Source organism: Octodon degus, unplaced genomic scaffold, assembly GCF_000260255.1.
Source record: "Octodon degus isolate 3935 unplaced genomic scaffold, OctDeg1.0 scaffold00031, whole genome shotgun sequence".
Lineage (NCBI taxonomy): Eukaryota > Metazoa > Chordata > Mammalia > Rodentia > Octodontidae > Octodon > Octodon degus.
The window spans coordinates 8,742,919-8,764,006 of record NW_004524607.1 but is presented as its reverse complement, the minus strand read 5'-3'; the positions used below and the strand labels follow the sequence as shown (position 1 = coordinate 8,764,006).

Sequence of the window (21,088 nt, the reverse complement as noted above, 5' to 3'; positions counted from 1 at the left end):
CCTTGCTCTGCCAGGAAGTGGCTGGTCCTCTAGCTGCACCCACCCACCCTGAGCACAGAGCTCACACTCACTTGAGGAGGACTGAGTGCTCAGATTCCTGTCATCCCAGAAGGGGTCTCCTCTGACCTGCCAGAAGAGGTCTGCACAGGTCCTGCCTGCCTGTGGCCATGTTTTCCAAGCCAGTTCCAACCCAACCCCAGGTTAAATATCTTCTTTCCCTAAAGGGTTCTTCTCACTGATATCTCTCTAAATCCATACAGAAAATGAAAACTATTACTCAATACTCATCTTTTTATGGGTATTCTACAGCAGGAGAAATAAGAAATTGTAGAAGCACAGTGAAGTTGGTAATGTATCCAGGGACACAACAGTCCCAAGAGGCAGAGACAAAACCCTCCGTCCATACTGCCAGCATTTTCCCTGTTCCGCACCAGGACCATTTGGGTTACTGTGCAGCATGACAGACACATGTCTGTTGGGCAAAGGAGGGGAGAAGGAAGCTGGTATGTATGTCATAGCACAAGAACAGCAATCCTGTTGCCCTGAAGGTGAGAGTACACAGTAGACCAAATGTTGCGGAGAAGGATGGCAAAAGAGGGGACAACTGCTCAGGCCTAGACATCTCCACCCAAGAGAATATGACTGTACTTTCCCAAAAGCTTTGAAGGCCTTAAAATGCTTTTTAGCAAGTGACTTTCAACAATTCCCCCCATGAAATTGAGATAAGCAGAAATACACCCTGTCATCAGATGGGGAGCTTCAGTAGGATTTGTTTGATTTAAGGATTATACCCTTAAACTGGATAAACAGCAAGCCATAAAGTCTCAATGACTTAGCGTAATTAGGGAGCAGAATGGAGAACTCATGGCAAAGAACCATGTACATCGAAGTGTTAATATTCGGGGAGCAGTGCCTCAGATCAGAGGAACACAGAGCCCTCAGGCTCGGTTGCCACTGTCCCCACACATATCCTCCCTGGTGGGGTCAGAAGCCATGAACTTTCATGGCATTTCCATGTCACATCAGCTTCTTTCCCAACTTGCGCTCCGTGGAGGGTGATAAAGTCTCCTGCTTGCTCAAATTCTTAGCTATTCTTCCCCCAGTACTAAATTTTCCATTTTATTTCAGCAGTACCCTTATGTAGTTCTACATGTTAATAAAACATAACCCCTCTTCCAATTTAATCATCAGATTCTTTCCATTCATCATCGCAGCCCATTCTTCTCAGCTCCCAGGCAGGTGGTTGCATATTTATGTTTTTACAATAATACCAAACACCACAATGTGTTCCTGATAAAAACAGCTCTCTCTGGTGCGCATGATATGAAGCCTATGAGGAGAGATTTACATGCGTGCCAGTCCACAGACCCAGGATGAAGGAGACACAGTCAGCTACCTCCAGGAGATTCAGGGCTGACAAGGACAGCGGGAAGAGGTTAAATCATTGTCATCTTTATGCCAATGAGCCAAAGGGAAGAAAATGATCATCTCCTCTTTTCCTCCATGTTCTGTCATAAATTTTATAATATAAATGAGAAAAAGAGTCATGAGCATCTCTCAGATCACATTTTTCATTTTCAGCTACCAAATTTCTTCAGTAATTTCTTCTCTCTTAGAGAAAGTATTCCAAACACAGAAACACTGGGACCAAGTGAATTTCATTAAGGTATTCAATTTTTCTTCATAGAGAAAAATCACTTTGAAAGAAAGAAAGAACATGATCTACCAGCAGGTTATACACTAGAATTTCAAAAGAGAAATCTACAAATTACCTTCCTACCTAGCAGGGAGTCTGCTGTAATACGTGCATATTTTTACAGTATCTGAAAACCAGCATGCTACCTCCATAGTACTTTCAGGTCCTTCTTTATCAGAATGAGATCTTTATGCAAGCTGGGGGCTCTGCCCTGAAGCCCAGGGGTGACCAAGCTTCGCACCCGTAAGTGTACTTACGCAGCTCGCCCACTTTCAGGATCTCACACAGCATCTTAGTCAGCTCTATGCTGCTGCGGCCAAAGGGACATTCGTGCTTGTCTTCTCGACTACTGTTCTCCAGCACAATCTGCACAGGACAAGGCAAGAGGTCAGAGAGGGAATTCAGTGGCTGGGAACATCGAAAAACAGGCCGCAGTCCAGTAGAGAAATCAAGAGACCCACTCTAGCTCCCCAAACTAAGATTCTTGGGGCCAAGATAAAATGGCAGAGAGAGCCCTGGATCCCACCTTCTTATGTTTTCCAAACTCCTGCAACTCCCTTTGGGGTGCAAGAGGGGATTTTGCTGGTTGGTTCCCATTTATACAGAAGTATCGGTAAAGTATTTTTCAAAACTTCAATGACTAAACTACTCTCTTGTTCTCCTAGCTCTATTTTTCCTTACCTAGAACAGTAACTCTGAATTCATCTCCCACATTTCAGTTGTATAGTTCCTAAAGAAGTTTTCATGTTTTCTCAAGACCTCACCTCTGGCATCAACTGGCTGAACCACAACTGAGAACATGTGACCCAACCTAAACCAATCAGAGCTCTTCCCTGAGACAACCTGGACCAATCAGAGCTCTTCTCTGAGACAACATGGACCAATCAAAGCCCTTCCCTGTGACCTTGCCTACTAAAGAGCAAATATTGCCCGGACTATGCTGACCTACTTATGGGAAAAAGCTGAGGAGTTATCTGGATGTTAGCCTACAAATATGAAAATGAATCCAAAATGCAAAGGATAAGAGACAAGAGGCTACGAGAGCTAGAGGAATAATCGGATCTTGGCTCCTTTGGTCCTACAACACAGCTCCTTTCCCATCCTCATGCTTTATTTGCTCCATTCTGCCTCTGAAAAGCCTTTGGTTCATCTAACAAATTCAACTTATTCTTTCAGCTAGTTAAAGTTGCTCCCATCCCTTAAACCTATGGGAATAATTTCTCGTAAAAGCACAAGACAACAAAAGTCTAATGAACAGTCCCTGGGGAGGCCATTTACTTCACAAGAGAAATAGTTTATTCCTACCAAAAGTTACATCTAAAAATCTTCTCCAGGAAATATTGTCTGCTGTTCTTCAGTGATTCACTATATATATATATATATATATATATATATATAATATAGGGTCTCGCTATATAGCTTGGACTCTAGTGATCCTCCTGTCTCAAACTTCCAGAGTGAGGATTATAGGCATGTGCCACCATACATGTTTTTGGGGCTGGCATAGTGCACCTGGGGTTCTGGGGCCAGCATGGCATCTGGTACAGGGGATTGAACATGGGTCCTTGCAATTGCCAGGCAGATGCTTAGACTGCGGAACTATTTCCCCAGCCTTGATTCACCACTTTGACACATGCCTCCCAGTGACATCTACAAGGATACTATGAAATGACTTATGGCTGTTTCCCCTTTTCTGTCACTTGGATATGGACTGACTGCTCCCCCAGGACTTCTTGTGTGGAAATTTAATCCCCATTGTGAGGTATAAGAAGTTAGATGATTACTCTCACTATGAGGTTTAGAGGCAGGGCTATTACAAAGTGGCAAGGATTAGATAGGGTCACTGGCAGGGGGCCACCATAATTGAATCCTAGTGGTTTTATGAGACGAGAACAACACCAGAGGAAATATACACGTGTGCTTCCTGGCTAGGATGTCTTGTACTTTCTCAGGCTTTTGTCAGCAAAAATGGCGTCTCCTCATCAGGCGTTTCCACATGAGGATGCTCCTTCTAACGCAACATGCTTACCCAGCCGCCTGCACCTGCGTGCTCAACCTGCTCTCCCCAAAGCATAGGGCAGTCTGCATGGCCTTCAGAGCCTCTTAGGAGTTGGCGAATTCTCCCATTTTGTGGGATTTTTCAACCATTTACAACATAAACTCCCATAAAGAATTAGGTATTCAACATCATCACAAACATTGCCTTTAATGTCCTTGGGATTTATAACAGGAATGTTTCTTTAAAATGTTTTTAGGTAATGAGGTTTAAGGATTGTTTGCTTTTTCTGGGACAATGTGGAATGGAAGCCCCAGCCAAACCTCTGCTTGGCATCATCTACAAACTGACCTTACCTATGTGTTACCATGGAATGCACCATGGCCAGGGCCCTGGAGACCTCGTTCCTTCTTCTCAGCCTGTCTGGAAGACCTTTGGCAGACCCTGGGCTGAATCACCCTCTTACCTTTCAAGGGAACCCTTTCTGTTCCTAACTAAGAATTCTTGTTAGGGAAAGCAGGAGTGGAGAATAACTGAATTCCTATCCATCATTGAGTCGTGTTTCTCTTTTTAAAAATGTTGTATCTGAGACAGCCAGATCAAAGGAGAAAACATGAATCTCTTGATGAGGAGGAAAGAAATTGGAAAAAAACAGCAAGAAGACAGGCCATAAAGAAAAGCCAGCAGACAGGTAGTTTTCAGCCAGGCCTAGGCTTCAGCTCCCAGCGAGCATATTCGGTTGTATTTCACATTAACATTCTATTAACATTTCATGAGCACATCAATATTTAATGAGGATGGGATCTGCATACACGGTAGGTAGAATTACTGCAGCCAATAAATGTTCACAAAGCATTTCCCAGCCACGGTTTATTAGCAGGCACTAAATTAAGCAGTAATTTAAGTAATCAATATGTAAATCCACTTGGAGAAACCATTCTCTTTATTTTTTAATGCGCCACCCGTCTTCTTATATTTACCTACCCTAAGAAAAATAAACCCTCCTTCCTGGCTGATTTCTTTAGTCAAGGTAGACACCAATATTAAAGTTATCTGTCTAAATTTTAAGGTGAACATTCTTACAGGAATACTTTACAAAAGACAATGATTATGAAAATGACAAATTAGCTATTACTGTAGTGAGGGATCATTTCTAAACCAGACAACAGATTTTATTTATTTAAACATAGTCATACATCTACAGTCAACTTCAGCATTCTGGTTATTAACCATGTCCCCTGAAAACCTCCATTTGGAAATATCAAAACATATCTTTCCTCTCCTTAGAGTCCCCTTCTGCTTCAGTTTGAAGAGAAACTGCAAAGAATAAAGTCCTAAAACCTTCCATTACCGCTCATTTTCGAACACATCCTATAGAAAAAGAAGTTGTAACAACCTGCGTGTTCTATAAAAATGAAAATTCTGGATATCCGTGCAGTAATAAGTCTGTTTTATGAGATACTTTATAGTGTACAGAGTGCATTTACACATTCTCTATCAACTTTTCATTACCAAATCTTTTCCTGCCCCTTCACAGTTCACAAATTGGCTTCCCGAACACACTGCTTTGAATCCAGCGGGTTTCCTAGCTAAGGAGGCTAACAGGATCTTGTCCCAATTTCCTCCACCACACAGACACGGCCTAAACCTCCCAGCCTCTCCCACCAGGACTATAAGGTTCTCTTGCATGTTGTTTACCCTTGAAAGATCAGTGACTGATTCTTAAGTTGGTTCCACAGCTACTGTTAGATGATCTCACAGACTTGCCTTCCATGAACTCTGGGCTGCCCTCGGCAGGCTGATGCTTCCCACTCTCTAGCTGTGCCTATCAGGCTTGGTTTGGCTTCCAGGGCTAAGCAGAAGGCCACACTCTAGCATCCATCTCCCTGAGGCCCACAAGTACCCATTTGGCCCTCGTAGTTCCTCTCAGCCACACACTGTTAATGGACACAGGGCCAGATCCAAGCACATGGTGGGTGTTTAAGTTAAAAAAAAAATACAGTAAAAGACAGATTGTCATTCATCCCCTCTATGTCTTCCCCCTTGTTTCATACACTCATTCCATTGCTCTTGCCACCTTTTGAAGAAGTTCTCAAAGTCCTCTTTCATGAGTGTTTTCATGGGGCATGATAAAATATTCAGTGAATGCTGCTCCCAAGTGCCATCCTACAGAAAGGCAGGCTCATCAGAACATCAGAAGGCATGACCTTATCAGCTCATCCACCAGAACAAGCATTGTTTGAAATCTGTCACTTTCCTAAAATCAAACTGACCACAAAAGCTTAAGTGAATGGACTCAGCGTGTCAAGGCAGCCACAACTGTGCAACTAGGGACACCCAGGAGAGAGTACACCAGGACTGCCTTGAAAAATGGCCACAGTGCTGGGGTAAGAGTCAGAAATGAGAGGAAGAATTTTGAGAGGGTTAATAACATTGCATCTCCTGCTGCAATACATTTCTTGAAAGTGATCATTCAGTGTATTTTTTTATTCTTTGGATACAGCGTGGCTACACAGTTAGGACTCATGGTGATCCTCCTGTCTCAGCCTCTCTAGTGCTGGGATTACAGGCTTGCACCATAACACCTGGTTTCAGGACTGGCCTGACATGTGGTACTAGGGATCAAACCCAGGTCCTTGCACTTGCCAGACAGGCGCTTAGATCATTTAGCTATCTCCTCAGCCCTGCAATACCAATTCTAACATGAAGCCTAGGCAATGGGGAGGGTCCCGGATCACGTGTCTGTGAGACTTGCAGAAGCTACACAAGTCCCACATCCCAGGGCAGCCATGATCACCCAGCCATGTACCAAGAGCAATGTGCCTAAAACAGACTCCACAGAGTCCATGTGTGTGGTCTCTTTGGTGGCCTTCCTCATCCATGTTCCCAGTCCTCTGTGGTCTGTGGTAACACTCCATTCTAAACTTTTACCAGTGAACAGTGGGACAATCACAACTGGAAGTCTCAGGCTCTCTGTGATGGGTCCCTGAGCACAGAAGAAAGGGAGCCAGAGATCCCCTGGGCATTTGGGCAAGAAACAGACAAAAAGTAGCATCTTCTCCCACTCTTGCTGCAAATGCACACAGGAAGCCCCAGGTACTTGATCATCAGAAACCTCTCACAGGCATGCAGGGTGGAGGGAGCTCAGGGACAGAGCAATGACCTCATAGCAAGTCACATCAGGAGTGATGCTTCTAGCAATAAAGCCCAGTGCCATGGGACATCTGTCTTTAGATGCCTTTTCAACTTTACCATCCTGAGAAACTGTCTCCTGACCAGGCAGTGAGACATGGCCATCTTATCCCCCACTCATCCAGTATGCTATGCTAAGGTGTCCTGCTACATTAATAGCAGAATAGGAGACACAAGAAGAGAAACAAGCTTCAGCCTTGAGGGCACATGCTCAGACCTAGAGGTCATCTGAGGTGAAAGAGAAAGCCAAGCCACACATGGTGGTGCACTTCTGTGGCTTCAGTTCTCTGGAAGACTGAGCAGGAGGATGGCAAGTTCAAGCTCCACTTGCACAGCTCAGCAACTTAGCAATACATGAGGGAGCCCTTCCCTCACTCCCTCTGTGCCAATTCAGATGATGACAGGTCCCCAGAGAGCCTAGACTAGATAAGCATTGGGCGGAAAGCCTGGCTGTCCCAAGGGGGCTGAGTGTAAGAGCCATGATGAATTTTAAGTAAGTCCGCTGAATTAAACAAACAGGCCAATGCCTGATACGATGGTTTTAAATGGGCAAAGAAAGAACATTAAAATTATATTAAGTATGCTAAGCAGGAATATAAAGCAACAAGTCAGAACCATGGGTAGCAGATTTGCATGGAAAAGAAATGAGATCTCCAAGTAAATAATCAGAAGAAGAAGAAGAAGAAGAAGAAGAAGAAGAAGAAGAAGAAGAAGAAGAAGAAGAAGAAGAAGAAGAAGAAGAAGCAGCTTCAGGGATGTTGTTGAGATGGCAGAAGCAATAAATTAAAAATAAAAATAACAGTAAAGATCTCCAGCATTCTCAAAAGACAGGATGACAGAGATGATTGCCAATAGAATTGCTATAATAATTACATGAACTCTTCTTCTAGGGTGTTATCATTTGCATTTCTGAAATATTCTAACTCTAGGGCAAAGCTGCTAGAAAATGAACTCAACAGAAAACAAAACACAACTGCTGTGCAGGTTATTGTTTCTTGGCAAAGTGATGTCTCAGGTGGAATCAATATTACTTTTGACCTAGATGAGCTTCCCGAAGTTCTCTTAACATCACTTCAGAGCAGGGGTTCTCAAACTTTGGTGTGTGCCGGGATCTCCTGAAGGGCTTATTAAACATAGACTGCTGGGCAACTTCCCTAGGTTTTATTTCCAGGGTGGAACCCAAGAAAATAAGCAAGTCAGTTAATCAGGCCCTCCATGTTTCTTAGACACTGCAAGAGTTTAACGAATGGAATACTAGGAAAACATTTCAAAGCCTATTTGAAAAATTATTTTAGTAGCATTCTTTTAAAGGGGGAAGGGAGACAGCAGTATCCATCAGCCTTTCCTGGTCCTTCAAAATTAGGTGGCTACCATGGTATATTCATGGCCAAAAGCCAGTACTGAAGGCTTTGAACAGGAGCCGCACTGTAAAGCAGCTGAGAAAGACCTTCAGAAAGTCAGAGAAGAAGTTAAGGGTGTTGGGGATAAGTGACCACCAGAACAAAGAATACCCAGAGCAGAGTTTGCTGTATAGGAGCTGTTTCCAAAGGCCAAAGAACAAAGCACCCCACAAAAAGGACAAAAAGAATTTCTAGGAGAGTGGTAGGGAAAAAAGTAGAAAATGTACACAGGGTAGTAAGATAAATAACAAGATGGACAAATGAGAAAATGGAATAAAACCCAGCTAATGAGGTGAAATGCTTCTAGAATAAAATTAGGCAATTGCACATAGAGGCATAATAAAGGCAATAAATATAAAATGGCAAGGAATTGACTGGGTAATGGTGTAGTAATTAAAGCCTGGAGGTTCATATTAGACCTCAAACTGAACATTAATCAATCAAAAAGAAACACTCTCTGCACTTTGATATAGTGCAACAAAAGCCGAATTGCAAAATGCACCTAGCCATCACAGTAGTGCTAGGCTGACAGGCCCTCCCCCTTTGAACATCAACTTGGGGAAACACAAAGAAAGGAATTAAAAAACAGCAGAAATGGCTTGTGTTTGTATCTGCCTGTGAACCCAGCTTCACCAAGGGAGGCCGAGGGAGAGTCTAGCTCTGCTGATGATTCCAAGGACAGCAGGTAGTAGGACCATTCTCAGCAGACTGCTCTTCTAAAGAAACTGTGTGACCACATCTACTCTTTGGCCACATGTGTCCCCTGGCCCAAGCATGGGCACAGGTGTGGCAGTGACTGTAGGCATCACTGCCAGTCTGTTTATTGAAAGAAGCAGTTCTCTAACTTCAGCTTATCTTAGAATCTCATAAAGACTTATTAAAACAGAGATGTCTTGCTTTATCTTGGTCTTAACCATCCAGCAGAAAAGTATAAAAACAAGGTATAAAAAGTAAAGCCACATTAATATGCTGAGCTATAAAAGGCTCAAGTCAACAACTTCTGACATTGTCAGTCCTACAGATAACCCACTACTATTATGGACTACTGGAGTATATTGGATTATTTTGCTAAATTCAGGCACTTACAATATTTAAATGACAATGGAATACTCATCGCTGACAGAACTAAACAAAGAAAGGGGATACAAATGAAGGATCATTTTGTATCTGTATATACAAAATAGTTAGGATAGTTATACAGCTACTTTCTCTTAATTCAATGAGAAAAAAGATTTTTACTAATAGTGTTTGGACAGGCTATCATGTCTGCATCTTGTACTATGAATAACCACTATGAAGACAATATGAAATGTATTAATTACTGAAACTGTCCTATCAATCGGTTTTGAAACTGTCTCATTGCTATTTGTTTCTCAATAAAATTAATAAAAAATAAAAAAAAAATCAAACAGAGATGTCTGCATTTCAATCCTAGAGTGGTGCTTTATCCTGCTGGGGTGACATAAAAATCTACATTTCTAACACTGTTCCAGGTAACAGAGATACTGCTAATTTGAGACTATACTTTACTGATTTAAAGGTTCCTCATGATGGACTAGGGAAGTGGCTGACCCACGGGGTAATGTTCAGCACCTAAAAGGAATGAATGAATGGATGAACAAATGAATGGATGGATGGGTGAATGAAGTATTTCACATCTATCCTCCACTTACTCATCTTTAGCAAACCTCTTGATTTCTTTTTAATGTATTTAGTACAGGGTGTACAGGGTCTCACTACGTAGATTAGACTCATAGTGATCCTCCTGTCTTCAGCCTCCCAGGTGCTGGGATTACAGGCACGTGCCGCTATGCCCAGTCTCAATTGTTATCTCAGCGCCCTCTGGAGGTGGGGCCAGCACAGCAAACTGGAGATTGAACCTGACCACTGTGCTCTGCCTAAGCAGATGCTTTAGTCTGCTGAGCTATCTGGCCAGCCCTTGATTTCTTTTAAAGACTTGAAAAGCAATGAGAGTACATGGAAAAGCAATAAACTTGATTCTTTCTTGTGACTAACAAAAATTAATGAATTTAAGCTCCCACAGAGTGCAGAGTGGTGGTTGCCAGGAGCTGATGAAAGGTGAAAACAGGTACAATTGCTTGATATATGCATATGGGGTTTTCTTTGGGGATGCTAATAACATTTTGGAAGTAGGTAGGAGTAGGGTACATAGCAGTATGAATCACTAGTGCTACTGAATAATAGTTTACTTTGAAACAGTTAATTTTGTGAAATATGAATTTTACCTTAATTTTGAAAAAAGACGTAATCCATATGACGTAATCAAACTTGTAAGCATTCAGCTTACGTGGTCTTCACAAGCTACTGAAGCTTACATTTCATGGGGGAGCAAACCAAACCTAGGGCCTCAGTCACTCACCTGCTATTTAGGACTGAAAAGACAGGTCACCCTGGCCCAGAAGTGACCCAGGATGATAAGTTACAGGAAGCCCAGGAGACAGTCCGGCACACAAGAGGGGAGTGAAGGTGAGGTCCTCATGCACTGTGCACACGGAAGGGCAAACCACAAATGCACTCTTGCCTGTGCTCTGAGAGCTCGCATCTTCATTCTATCCTTATTTACTATCCCAGTCCCATCAAACTTTAAAGTACTCACTCATAAAGTAGTCATCTTAAGATTTAGACTCTGGCTCGGCAGCAGGGAGGTGGCAGCTGAGGGCCCACATCTCTAACAAATTTCCGTACAGTGCTAAAGCTGCGCATCCCATGTCCACATCCCGAGACACGGTGCCCTCCTCCCCCAAGACCTTCTGGTGCATGGCAGCAGCAGGACTCCTCTCACCCCTACAATGCACCACTGCAGTTGATTCATTTGACAAAGACTTCTAAGCATTTAGAATTGCAGAGGAAATTGCTAGAGGTTAAGAAGATGCATGGATTCTGGATGGTTTACCACTTATTTGGAAGCTCAAGTGCAGACAGTTTGCTTTCTAGAGACCTCCCCGAGGTGCTGTGCTGTGCCCACCCCATTTGTTCACAAGGGAGCATCCCTTCTCTTGGGCAAGTGCTGGAAGTAGGAGGGGAGGCCAGCCAAGCTTCCAGAGCGGGTGGGGCTGAGTTGAGCCCTTAAGAAAACACAGACACCAACCTCTCTCCCAAAGAATCTTCTTCACATTCTGAACCAGACTGAGCGGCAGGATGTAAGAAAGATGAATTACAGCTGGGAAGTGGATGTCTAATAGAGGCGAAGGAGCCCCTCGCATCCTGATGCCTCCCCTCCCCTTCACTGCTACACAAAGACACCGAGATGGGTTTGCTGTTGCCTGTCAGTCACTGCTAGATGAAAAATTAAGCTTGACACTTCTCAAGCCTGGTTTCATACTGACAAATTGTCACCTCTGTGCTAACAGGTGCAGAAGTCTTAAAACCAGGTTACCTTTCACAAATATCATCTGAAGCCTATTTGGATGTAATTTGCTTCACTAAACACACCCCTACTTGGAGAGCTAGTAGCAGAGTGGATGCCTGTAAGTCAGCTCTCGGGCTACTATTGCCTGCAACTCATTCACTGAGAGCTGGGAAAATGGGCTTGGGATGGAAAGACGAGAGGACACAACTATCTCATGTCATCATGTCATCGTCTGCTAGATACATCACATCTTAGCCATCTCAGAGAAATACTCGACATGGAAAACAGTGATTTTCTGGTTATGAAAACACTAATCTAGCCAAAATAGAAAAATTATTGACTAAAACCCAATCGTGAAATTAGACCAAGAGCTGTTTTACTGAATGTGAAAGGATATCTTGTCCACCCCATTAGTTCTAGCATTTCAAATGGAATTAATCTCATTACATCTCATTGGGCATAAAGGTCCCATATGTTGGCCATCTCTACAGGATAGATCTTGACCATGGAGAAAGCCCGCCTACAGGGGTGTGGGTCTCTCCTATGGAAACTGAGTCCGGGATACTCCTCCTTCACACCAACTCCCAGAACTGGCCTCTGTTTCCACATAATCCCTTCCTTTATAGCCTTACTATCTTGTATGTGGGACTCCCTTACAGCAGCTCTCTCCTCCTGCCTTCCACTGTGGAGGAATCCATACATCTTTCCTTTCCTGATAAGTTCAAGCTCTGGACACTGGAAACTGGGGTGTCCACACCTGTGAATCTCCTCCTGTATAGCAGAGTGGTGTGTACATGAGGTACTTACTAGTAATATAGTTCCTGAGTGACTGAATGAACAGTAAAGACACGGCGTTGGGCTGATCAAGCCCCAGAGTTAGCATTTCTACCCTTTATGGGGACCTCACCTTGCACGGTTTTATTTCACACCACACTGTCTGTTATCATATCTGCAAGTGTGGCTGGATCATAGCCACCACAGGACTCCTTCCATCTTCCTGTCTTCTGCCACCTCTGGTCCCCTGCCTACCTTACCAGCACAGGATGGACTCCCCGAACTCCCAGCTGCACTCTTCAGCATGTAGGTGTCTCAGGGCCCAGAAGTCCCTCAGTCCTGCACAGAATGCACATGGTGGTGGAAAACGCATGTGCAAAGTGCTGGTGTCAATTGCATGTGCCCAATGTGCTCCCAGGGCACTGCCACACTGAAGGACAGAGTTGCAAGTAGATTCTCATTGGATCAAAGCCCGATTCCAAAGGTCTATTTAGGGAAACTGTGTGCTCAACTTTCTTTGTGCATTGAAAAAAAAATTCAGAATGTCCTTTGTTGTGTGTTTATGGAAAACATTTGGCAAGTAGTAACTAGAAATGCTTCCAGTAAACACCGGGCATGAGAGGCATCAGGAAAATATATGGGATGAGAGGGATCCAACTTCCACAATAAAGGAGGATAGAGGAATGACCCCTACTACACACCCTGCATGCAGCCTCTGCTCCACCCTCTATCCACCCTTAAAGGAGACCCAGGATACCAGGGGCTAAGGTTAGGGATAGAGCCATCTACAAAGGGGAGCTGAGCATGCCTGGGGGGGCCTGTGGAGAGGGAAACTCCTCTGATCTCCTAGGTGATAGCTGCCCAAAAGAATTTCCTTCCCCTTCCTGGGTACTGGTTAGCACTTCTGCACCCAAACTCATTCTTCCAGCTTAAAAAATCAAGCAATGAACTCCTAGCTCATCTTTCTTGCCTGGCAACCAATCTGGCTCTTAGTGAGGATGCTCTCAGGGTAAATGTAAAAAGTGGGAAAAAAGAGGCTCAATGATTTCTTCAGAGCAAAGTGAACAAGGACCTTCTAAATTCCTTGCTAGTGCACAAAGATCTCTGAAGAAATGAATGCAGAAGACAAGAAGAGGATGTTTTAGACCAAAGCAATGCATGTGTGTGCTTGTCCTAGGAAGCTACCTTCACAGCTCAGAACTGCGCTCTGGGGGAAATCCACTCCCTTCCTTGACCATGAAGGGCACATTAGTACTATAGGGATGTTGGCTGCTCCTGGCTCCTCCTCAGCCCACACACTGCACAGCACAGGAGTTGAAATACTAGAAGAAATTATCTCACAGATTGTGTACTAAAAAGAATTCACATTTTTAAAGAGAATAATCTCTTTTTAAAAAAAGAAACAGGGAAAAAAAAAAAGAAAGAAACAGGGGCCATGGAGATAGCTTAACAGTCTAAGAACCTGCCTGACAAGCACAAGGACCCAGGTTTGATCCCCAGTACTGCATGTTGCACTGGCCCTGCATGTTGCCAGGCACCGAAACTGGGTGTGATGGTGCACACCTGTAATCCCAGTGCTGGGCAGGCTGAGACAGGAGGATCACTATGAGGCTGAGCTGCATAGTGAGACCCTGTACCAATTAAATCAATCTTAAAAGAAAAAAAGTTACAAATGCAACCTGCTTAACTCAGCCAATAACAAAAGGGCCAGCTGGCACACTGCATTTCTATCTGCACAAGTGCCCAGCACAGCCCCTTTCCCTGGGAGCCCATTCTTCTCTGCTCTAAGTTCCTCACTTTTGGGTCTTACCAAAGCCTAATGGTCAATACCTATACACAGCAATTTTGTGCTGATTTACATAGAATATTTCAAGACATGGTAAGGCTAGGCTGAAAGATCTCTGCATGTTTGCCACTTCAAATATATTGATAATCCTTCCCTTACCAAATATGTCACTTCACAGTCCTCCAAGCAATGGGGGGGGGGAGTTTCCCATAAAATCATTTCAATGGACTGAGAGTGGCTAAAGCAAATCTGTGTGTCCTTGACACGGTCAGACATGAGGGGAAGAGGATGAGGTGTGCATGGAGCTCTTCCTATCAGTCTCATCACTGCAGGCCTCATGCCAAGCCGTGACCTCATGACAGCTACTGCCTAATCCCAACGAACCCTGAATTCCTTCCTGTGGAACCAGGTACACATGGTTATAGGTTGGGGTGATGAGGAGGATGAGAATACAGTTGTAGACTTTGGGGGAAGAATTCCTACATATTGAGGAATTACGAGAATTCTGAATTTATAGATGCTTGACAGTTGTGGTATTCTCCTCCCCACTTACCATGGCTTTCTGCACCCTTGGACCTTGTGAAGCCTCTTTCTGCCCAGAACCCCTTCTTACAAGTACTTTAGCCACTCTGACAGTGGGTTTCCCATGGCTCTCCATGGAACTGAGAGGTATCAGCTGGAGACAAAGTGTGTCGCTCACCTCACCCGAGGATTGACTCACAATGTGAAGTGGATGCGCGACTCAATGAGGGACACACCAGGCCACAGAAATGAACCCCACCCATTCTCAAGAGTCCACCCCATTGCTGAGATGAGCAGTCAAGACACGTGTGTGAGCCATGACAGCTCTGGAGCAATAGGAATGAGCATCATTCCGCAGCCAATTAACCAGGAAATGTTTATTTTTCACCAAGTTATATAAGCTGAAAACTTGATAGGTAGAGATCAGCCATGGTGGGAATATTTATACCATAGAAATTGACAGAATTTGCTACATATTTGTATTGGTCAGCTTTTGGTTAAACAAGCAAAATATTTGACAAATGCAGTTTCAAGGAGGAAAACGTTATTTGGCTCATGGTTGTAGAGGTTTTAGTCCATGGTTAGGTGGCTGCAAGGCAGAAAGATTTGAGTGGAAAACAAATGTCTCTGATGATGCAGGGGGGACAGAGAGCAGGGAACAGTGTCAGAGAGGGAGTGGCCAAGTCATGCCCCAAACCCCATGTAGACACACAAAAGTATGCTTTAATGATCCTCAAAGCATCTCTCAAGTAATTAAAGTTGACAATCAAGATTGACCAATAAACATTCCATTCCTTGCCAGTGTGATACCCAAACATATCTCCTTAAGCCATACTTAATCTCCAAATAAAGACAATGACAATGTCATAATTTCTAATATGACATAACTATTATATCTCTATAATAAAAAATGCATGAATCCTTTCTCCAAAGTGTCAATAGTCTAACATTGCTCAATAGTCAAAATTCAAAGTCTCAAGACAAATGCTAGACTCTAAAAACCTTCATGTGAGAGAATAGTTTCTCTACTGTAGCATTTAATAGATTGGCCAAAGGGAAGTTAGTGCTGTTACAACTGTTATAAAAATTCTTCTGGCTGTTTTGTAAAATATAAGAAAAAAATATTGTCTACCAGTTATGATTTACGTGTACTAAATTTTGAAATCTTGAATTTTACCACCAATGAGAAAGAATTGATTGAATCAAGGTCAGTGTAAAAATAAAATTACCTTGCAATGTCAAATACTCCTGGGTGCACCAGGTGCACTGCACAATTCCTAAGGCAGAAGCTATTTTTAATAATACAATGGTACATTTGGGAACATTCCCACCTAAGATTTTAGAAAACCAATAGAGAAAGCTTTCTGATTGGGTAGACAGATTGCTAATACTGGCTCGGTTCTGGTCACATGAATGAAACTCAAAAATAAAAGTCAGCAGTGATTCACCCAACTATAAGCATCAGCATATCTGGGGCAAGGCCATTTTGGGGGCACAACAATAAAGCTGCTAAAGTGGTTTCCATTGCAGGACAATAAAGGCCAGAAGGACAAGTGAAGCCAGAAAACTCAAGAGTGTGTTTCAAATAGAAAACTATTCCTGTGGCTCTTTTTTCTTAGGATGAGTCCTGCCAAAAGGCAGAACACCAGAACTCCCTAGCAGAGTCCTGGTACTCACTGAATTCAGGTCCTTCCACTGTTCTGGGTCCTGGAGTCACATAAGACACTCCGTGCTCTCATGCATTTCCAGGCTGGTAACAGAGACCAATAAATACACAAGTAAATATAAAGCATGTAAAAAAAAAAAAAGTAAGCTTAGAGAAGAAACAAAAGGTGTAAGTTAGAAAGCAAAAGGATGGAATCTCTGCTAATGGTAGAGTTTGCTCCGAGGGAGAGTACCAAGTGGTTGCACAGGGAACAGATTCACAGAACAATAAGCAAGTGACATTCCCCAAACCCACAGTGCACTTGCTATGTTCATAGTCAAAAAAATGCTTGGACTGAGTAGTGACCCCCTTTGTTGGTCAGATGTTTGTCACTGAGACATAATATGCCACAATCACAATTTAAAGAGGAAAGCTTTGTTTTGGTTCACAGTTTCAAGGGACTCAGTCCATGGTCAGCTGGTCCAAGGCAGGGACATCAAGCAGGAGGGTGTGGTGGAGCAAAGCTGATTGGTTCCTGAAGTCAGGAAAGCAGTGCTGGCGAGGAGGGGCTGGGAACTAAGTCTAGTACTGAAGGTCATGCCTCTATGACCCACCACACACACCTAGGAGTATGCTTGCTTCATTAATCTGTTTCTTAATCTGATGAAGTTGACATATAAGGACTAATGCTCACAACTCCAAACTCATATGTGGAAGTTGCAGTCTTCACCATTTCATCTTGCAACAATATTTGAAGATAAGAAAAGACATAAATACACTGTGATGAGGCTAGTAGAGCAGGGTGCTTACCCAATAGGACTGGTGTCTTAATTAGAAGAGACAAAGGGGTGTGGGGCTGTGAGTGCAGAGTGTGAAGAAATGCAAGAGAGGAGCCACTTATAAGCCAAAGGGAGAAATGCAGGAGCCAGCAGCCCTGCTGGTGCCTTTGTCTTGGAATTTTGTCCTTGGGAACTCTGAGGAAGGAAATCAGTTTCTGATGTTTCAGCAATCCAAGCAGTGTTGTTTGTCATGAAAGTCTGACTAATACAGAGAGATCCCTGGATCTGGGGCTAGCACGAGAGGAGTAGAAGATATAGAGAGGCAGAGTACTGTAGAACCTTGAAGGCCACAGTGAGGGTTGAGTTTTGCTGCAAATTAGATGGGAATCACTAAAATATTGTAAGTGAGAAGGCAACAGGGTTAGACCAATTTTTCAAGGAATACTCTGGACTCTTAATATTCTGGCTATTGTGTTGAAACTAGGCAAGGGCTTTGGGGTGGAAAGAGACGGACCCACTTAGGAAGTTATTGTGTAGAGAGGCCTTGTTTTATTGGTGGTATAGGTGGGGAAAGAGTGAGATTGTGAACATATATTGGAGGGAGCACTGATAGGACTGGCTCACAGCTGGGTTTAATGGAATGAAAGATAATTCAAAGCCAGATATTTAAAGTCATAGAGAGGATCTCTCAAGGCAACCCATATTCAGCACCATGAAACATCTAAGCAGAAATTATTGAGTAGATTTAGCTATTCCTAATGCCTGAAGAAGTTAGAGCCACTGCTAAAGGATAGTAAAAGCAAAACAACTATGGAATAAGCAATGATTGTGAAGTATAGAATCTATAGTCTAAAATTCTACCTTAGGCAACTAGAAAAAGCAAGATAAATTAAATCCGAGGTATGCTGAATAAAATAAGTAATACAAGTAGAAACCTGTTGAATTGAAAGTTGAAAAAAAATAAAAATAAATGGAAAGTGAAGTTGATTCTTCGAAAAGATGAATTAAAATAATAACCCTTTAACCAGGCTATACAAGGGATAAAAGGAGAGAAGACAGATTATTAGCACAGAATGTGAAAGAGGAAGCAATGTTACAGACCCCTTGGACACAGCAAAAGGATGTCATGAGCAGCTCTGTGTTCACGAAGTTGGTGACAGATGAAATGGATTGACTCCTTAGAAGACACAAGCAACTGCATCTCAGACAAAGAGAAAGCAATAATTAAATCCCATTCCATATCCATTAAGGGACTGAATCAGTAATTAATAACCTCCTAAAATAGAACACATGTAGGACCTGTTGGCTTTATTGGTGAACCTTAACAATTATATAACCAATAAAATCACACAGATCCTCCCTAATCTGTTCCAGAGGACAGAGCAGAAGGAGACTTTCTATGAGGGCAAAATCATCCTTGAACTCAAACCAAATACATGACAAGACAGGAAAACTAGACATCAAATATTCTTCAGAACACAGAAGTAAATATTCTCCACAAAACATTGTCAAGTAGAATAAAACTACATATGAAAAGGATTTTACACCATACTAAAGTAGAATTCATTCCAAATATGGCAGGCTTGTTCAACATTTGGAAATCAATTGGTGTCATCTATTGTATCAACAGGTGCAAGATAATAATACCAAAAGATACCAAACAAGAATTTTATAGAATTTGACAGCCATTTACAATGAAACGCTAAGAAAACAAAGACTAAAGGGATACTTCCTCAACTTGGTAGAGAATGTCTACAAAAGCTAACAATGAACATTATACTTAATGGGGAGAAACCTGACATTTTATTCCTGAAATTGGGATTGAGGCTAGTGTGTTCCTTCTCTCCAGGCTCAGTCAGTATCTGCCTGCTGGCTCCAGATAATGCAGTAAGTTTCAAAAACAAAAAGACACATGAACAGAAAGAAAGAAGTAGGGGTTAGGGAGATAGTTCGGTGCTCTAAGTGCCTGCCTGGCAAGCACAAGCACCCAGGTTCGTTCCCTGGTACTGCATGTTGTGCCGGCCACCAAAAGCAGACATGGTGGCACACACCTATAATTCCAGTGCTGGGGAGGCTGAGACAGGAGGATCACTATGAGTATGAACTGCACAGTGAGATTCTGTATCAAATAGATAGATAAATAAATAAATAAATGATTAAAAAATAAATTTGTTTTTACCCTCAGATGAGGTGATTGTATATGTAGAAAAGACCAAACAGTCAACACCAAAATGCCTGGAACCAGTAAGTGTGTGCGATGACCAATTTCCCACACTCATGAAAGATTAACAAAAGGGGGGAAATAGGGAGAAGGGCTTGAAGGCATACATGAAATTCTTTGTATTTTCCGATTAATTGTTCTATATGCCCAAACCAGTTCCAATACATGCAGCCTATTGATTATAAAACCACAAAAGGCAAGAAGGCCTATAAGCCATTGCAACTTCAGCAAATGAGGGGAATCTATGCCTGGAGGAGCAAGTACCTGGGAGCTGGTGGTCCTTATACTCCTGCATTGGGGCTCAGTGCAGCAGCCATGCAAAACCAGGAGCAGCCAGGAAGAAGCCTGCACCAGTCATGCCGAGCTCTGTGCAGCCAGGAGGTGCATGCTTGTGGGCAGACACACACAAGATCGGTTGCAGCAGGAAGGAGGGACACGTATCACAGGCAGAAACTCAACAAACACTCATGGAATTGATGTAAAAATGAGCAATGTGAACCAAGTTTGGAGAGCTAGTTTGGAGAAGTAAGAAGATCCCAACTATATGGAAGATAGAGAACACACCTGGGCATGATGGTACACGCCTGTGATCCCAGCACTCTGGGAGGCTGACATAGGAAGGCCATGAATTCAAGCCCAGCCATGGCAATTTGGGAACATACTGAGACCTTGTCTTAAAATGAAAAATTTAAAAAAGGCTGGGAGTCTGTAAGGCTCTGGGCAAAAAAACTCGAAAAACAAAAAACTAAAGAGAACACAACATCTGCCCTAGGCTAAGGGTTTGGCTAGTACCGTATAGTTTGTTACATACTGTATTTCACGTTCCTGTTCAATCAATCCTCACTATTTTAAAATCTACTGTGGTATTTATTTATTTATTTTGGTGCTGCGATTGAACCAGCTTTGAACATACTAAACGCATTACCTACCACGGAGCTACACCCCCATACCCCCCCCCCGTGTGTTCAGCAGTTTAAATAATGGGGTTCTTCAGATAAAGCTAAGGGGAAATCTGAACCTGAAGCCCCGCTGGGGGTTGTATGAAGAAACGCTGTGAAGGTCGGATTTTGGACCTGCTTCAGAATTCAGCTCCAGAATCCAGGACCCATGCAGGTGAAAGTGACCGGTGGTGACTGCAGTGTGCAGTGGTGACATCTAATACCCTGGGGATGTGTGTGACCTTGGCCCTATCCTGCCTGACACAGGAGAACTCTTCAGAAATAAAACCAAGCCCATGTTTAACAATGATCTCATCCTGAAGCCTGAAGCGCCCCATTCAGATCCTTGGCTTTGGAAGTCTGAAGCTGCCTCCCAGCTCAATTAGTAAACCTACTCACATATATCCACACTCTCAAGAGATCCTGATTGTTTGACAGTAACAGCTTGGTTATTCACAATCAATGAAATTAATGCCATCCTTTTTAAAACACGGTCAAAATTTGTACATAAAAACAAGCCTCCAAACTGTGGACCTTGGTCAAAGAAAGAATAAAAATACAAGCTAGAAATAAACAATTTAAATGAGTTATTAGAAAAAAATCATTTTGAAAGGCCTTGCTGTGAGGTATTTGTTATTCTAAACTGAATCTTCCTTCTATATCACCTAGAAAGAAAATGTCATTCAAAGAAAAAAGGTTCCTTTACACCAAACTGGGTGTTTAACTGGCAACATGTAATTTTACTTTTTAAAAAAAATTAGAAGCAATT

At 42.8% G+C, this 21,088-nt stretch overlaps 1 protein-coding gene across 4 annotated transcripts in view; it reads right to left on the bottom strand.

Annotated features, from left to right (window-relative positions):
* The window catches only part of Elmo1 (engulfment and cell motility 1), a 623,184-nt gene that overhangs the window by 266,767 nt on the left and 335,329 nt on the right, over positions 1-21,088 (bottom strand). For all 4 annotated transcript variants that reach the window (XM_023713447.1, XM_023713448.1, XM_023713449.1 and 1 more), the window contains one exon: positions 1,954-2,062. In XM_023713447.1, the coding sequence (XP_023569215.1) occupies positions 1,954-2,062 (109 nt within the window). The remainder of the gene's footprint in view (positions 1-1,953; positions 2,063-21,088) is intronic.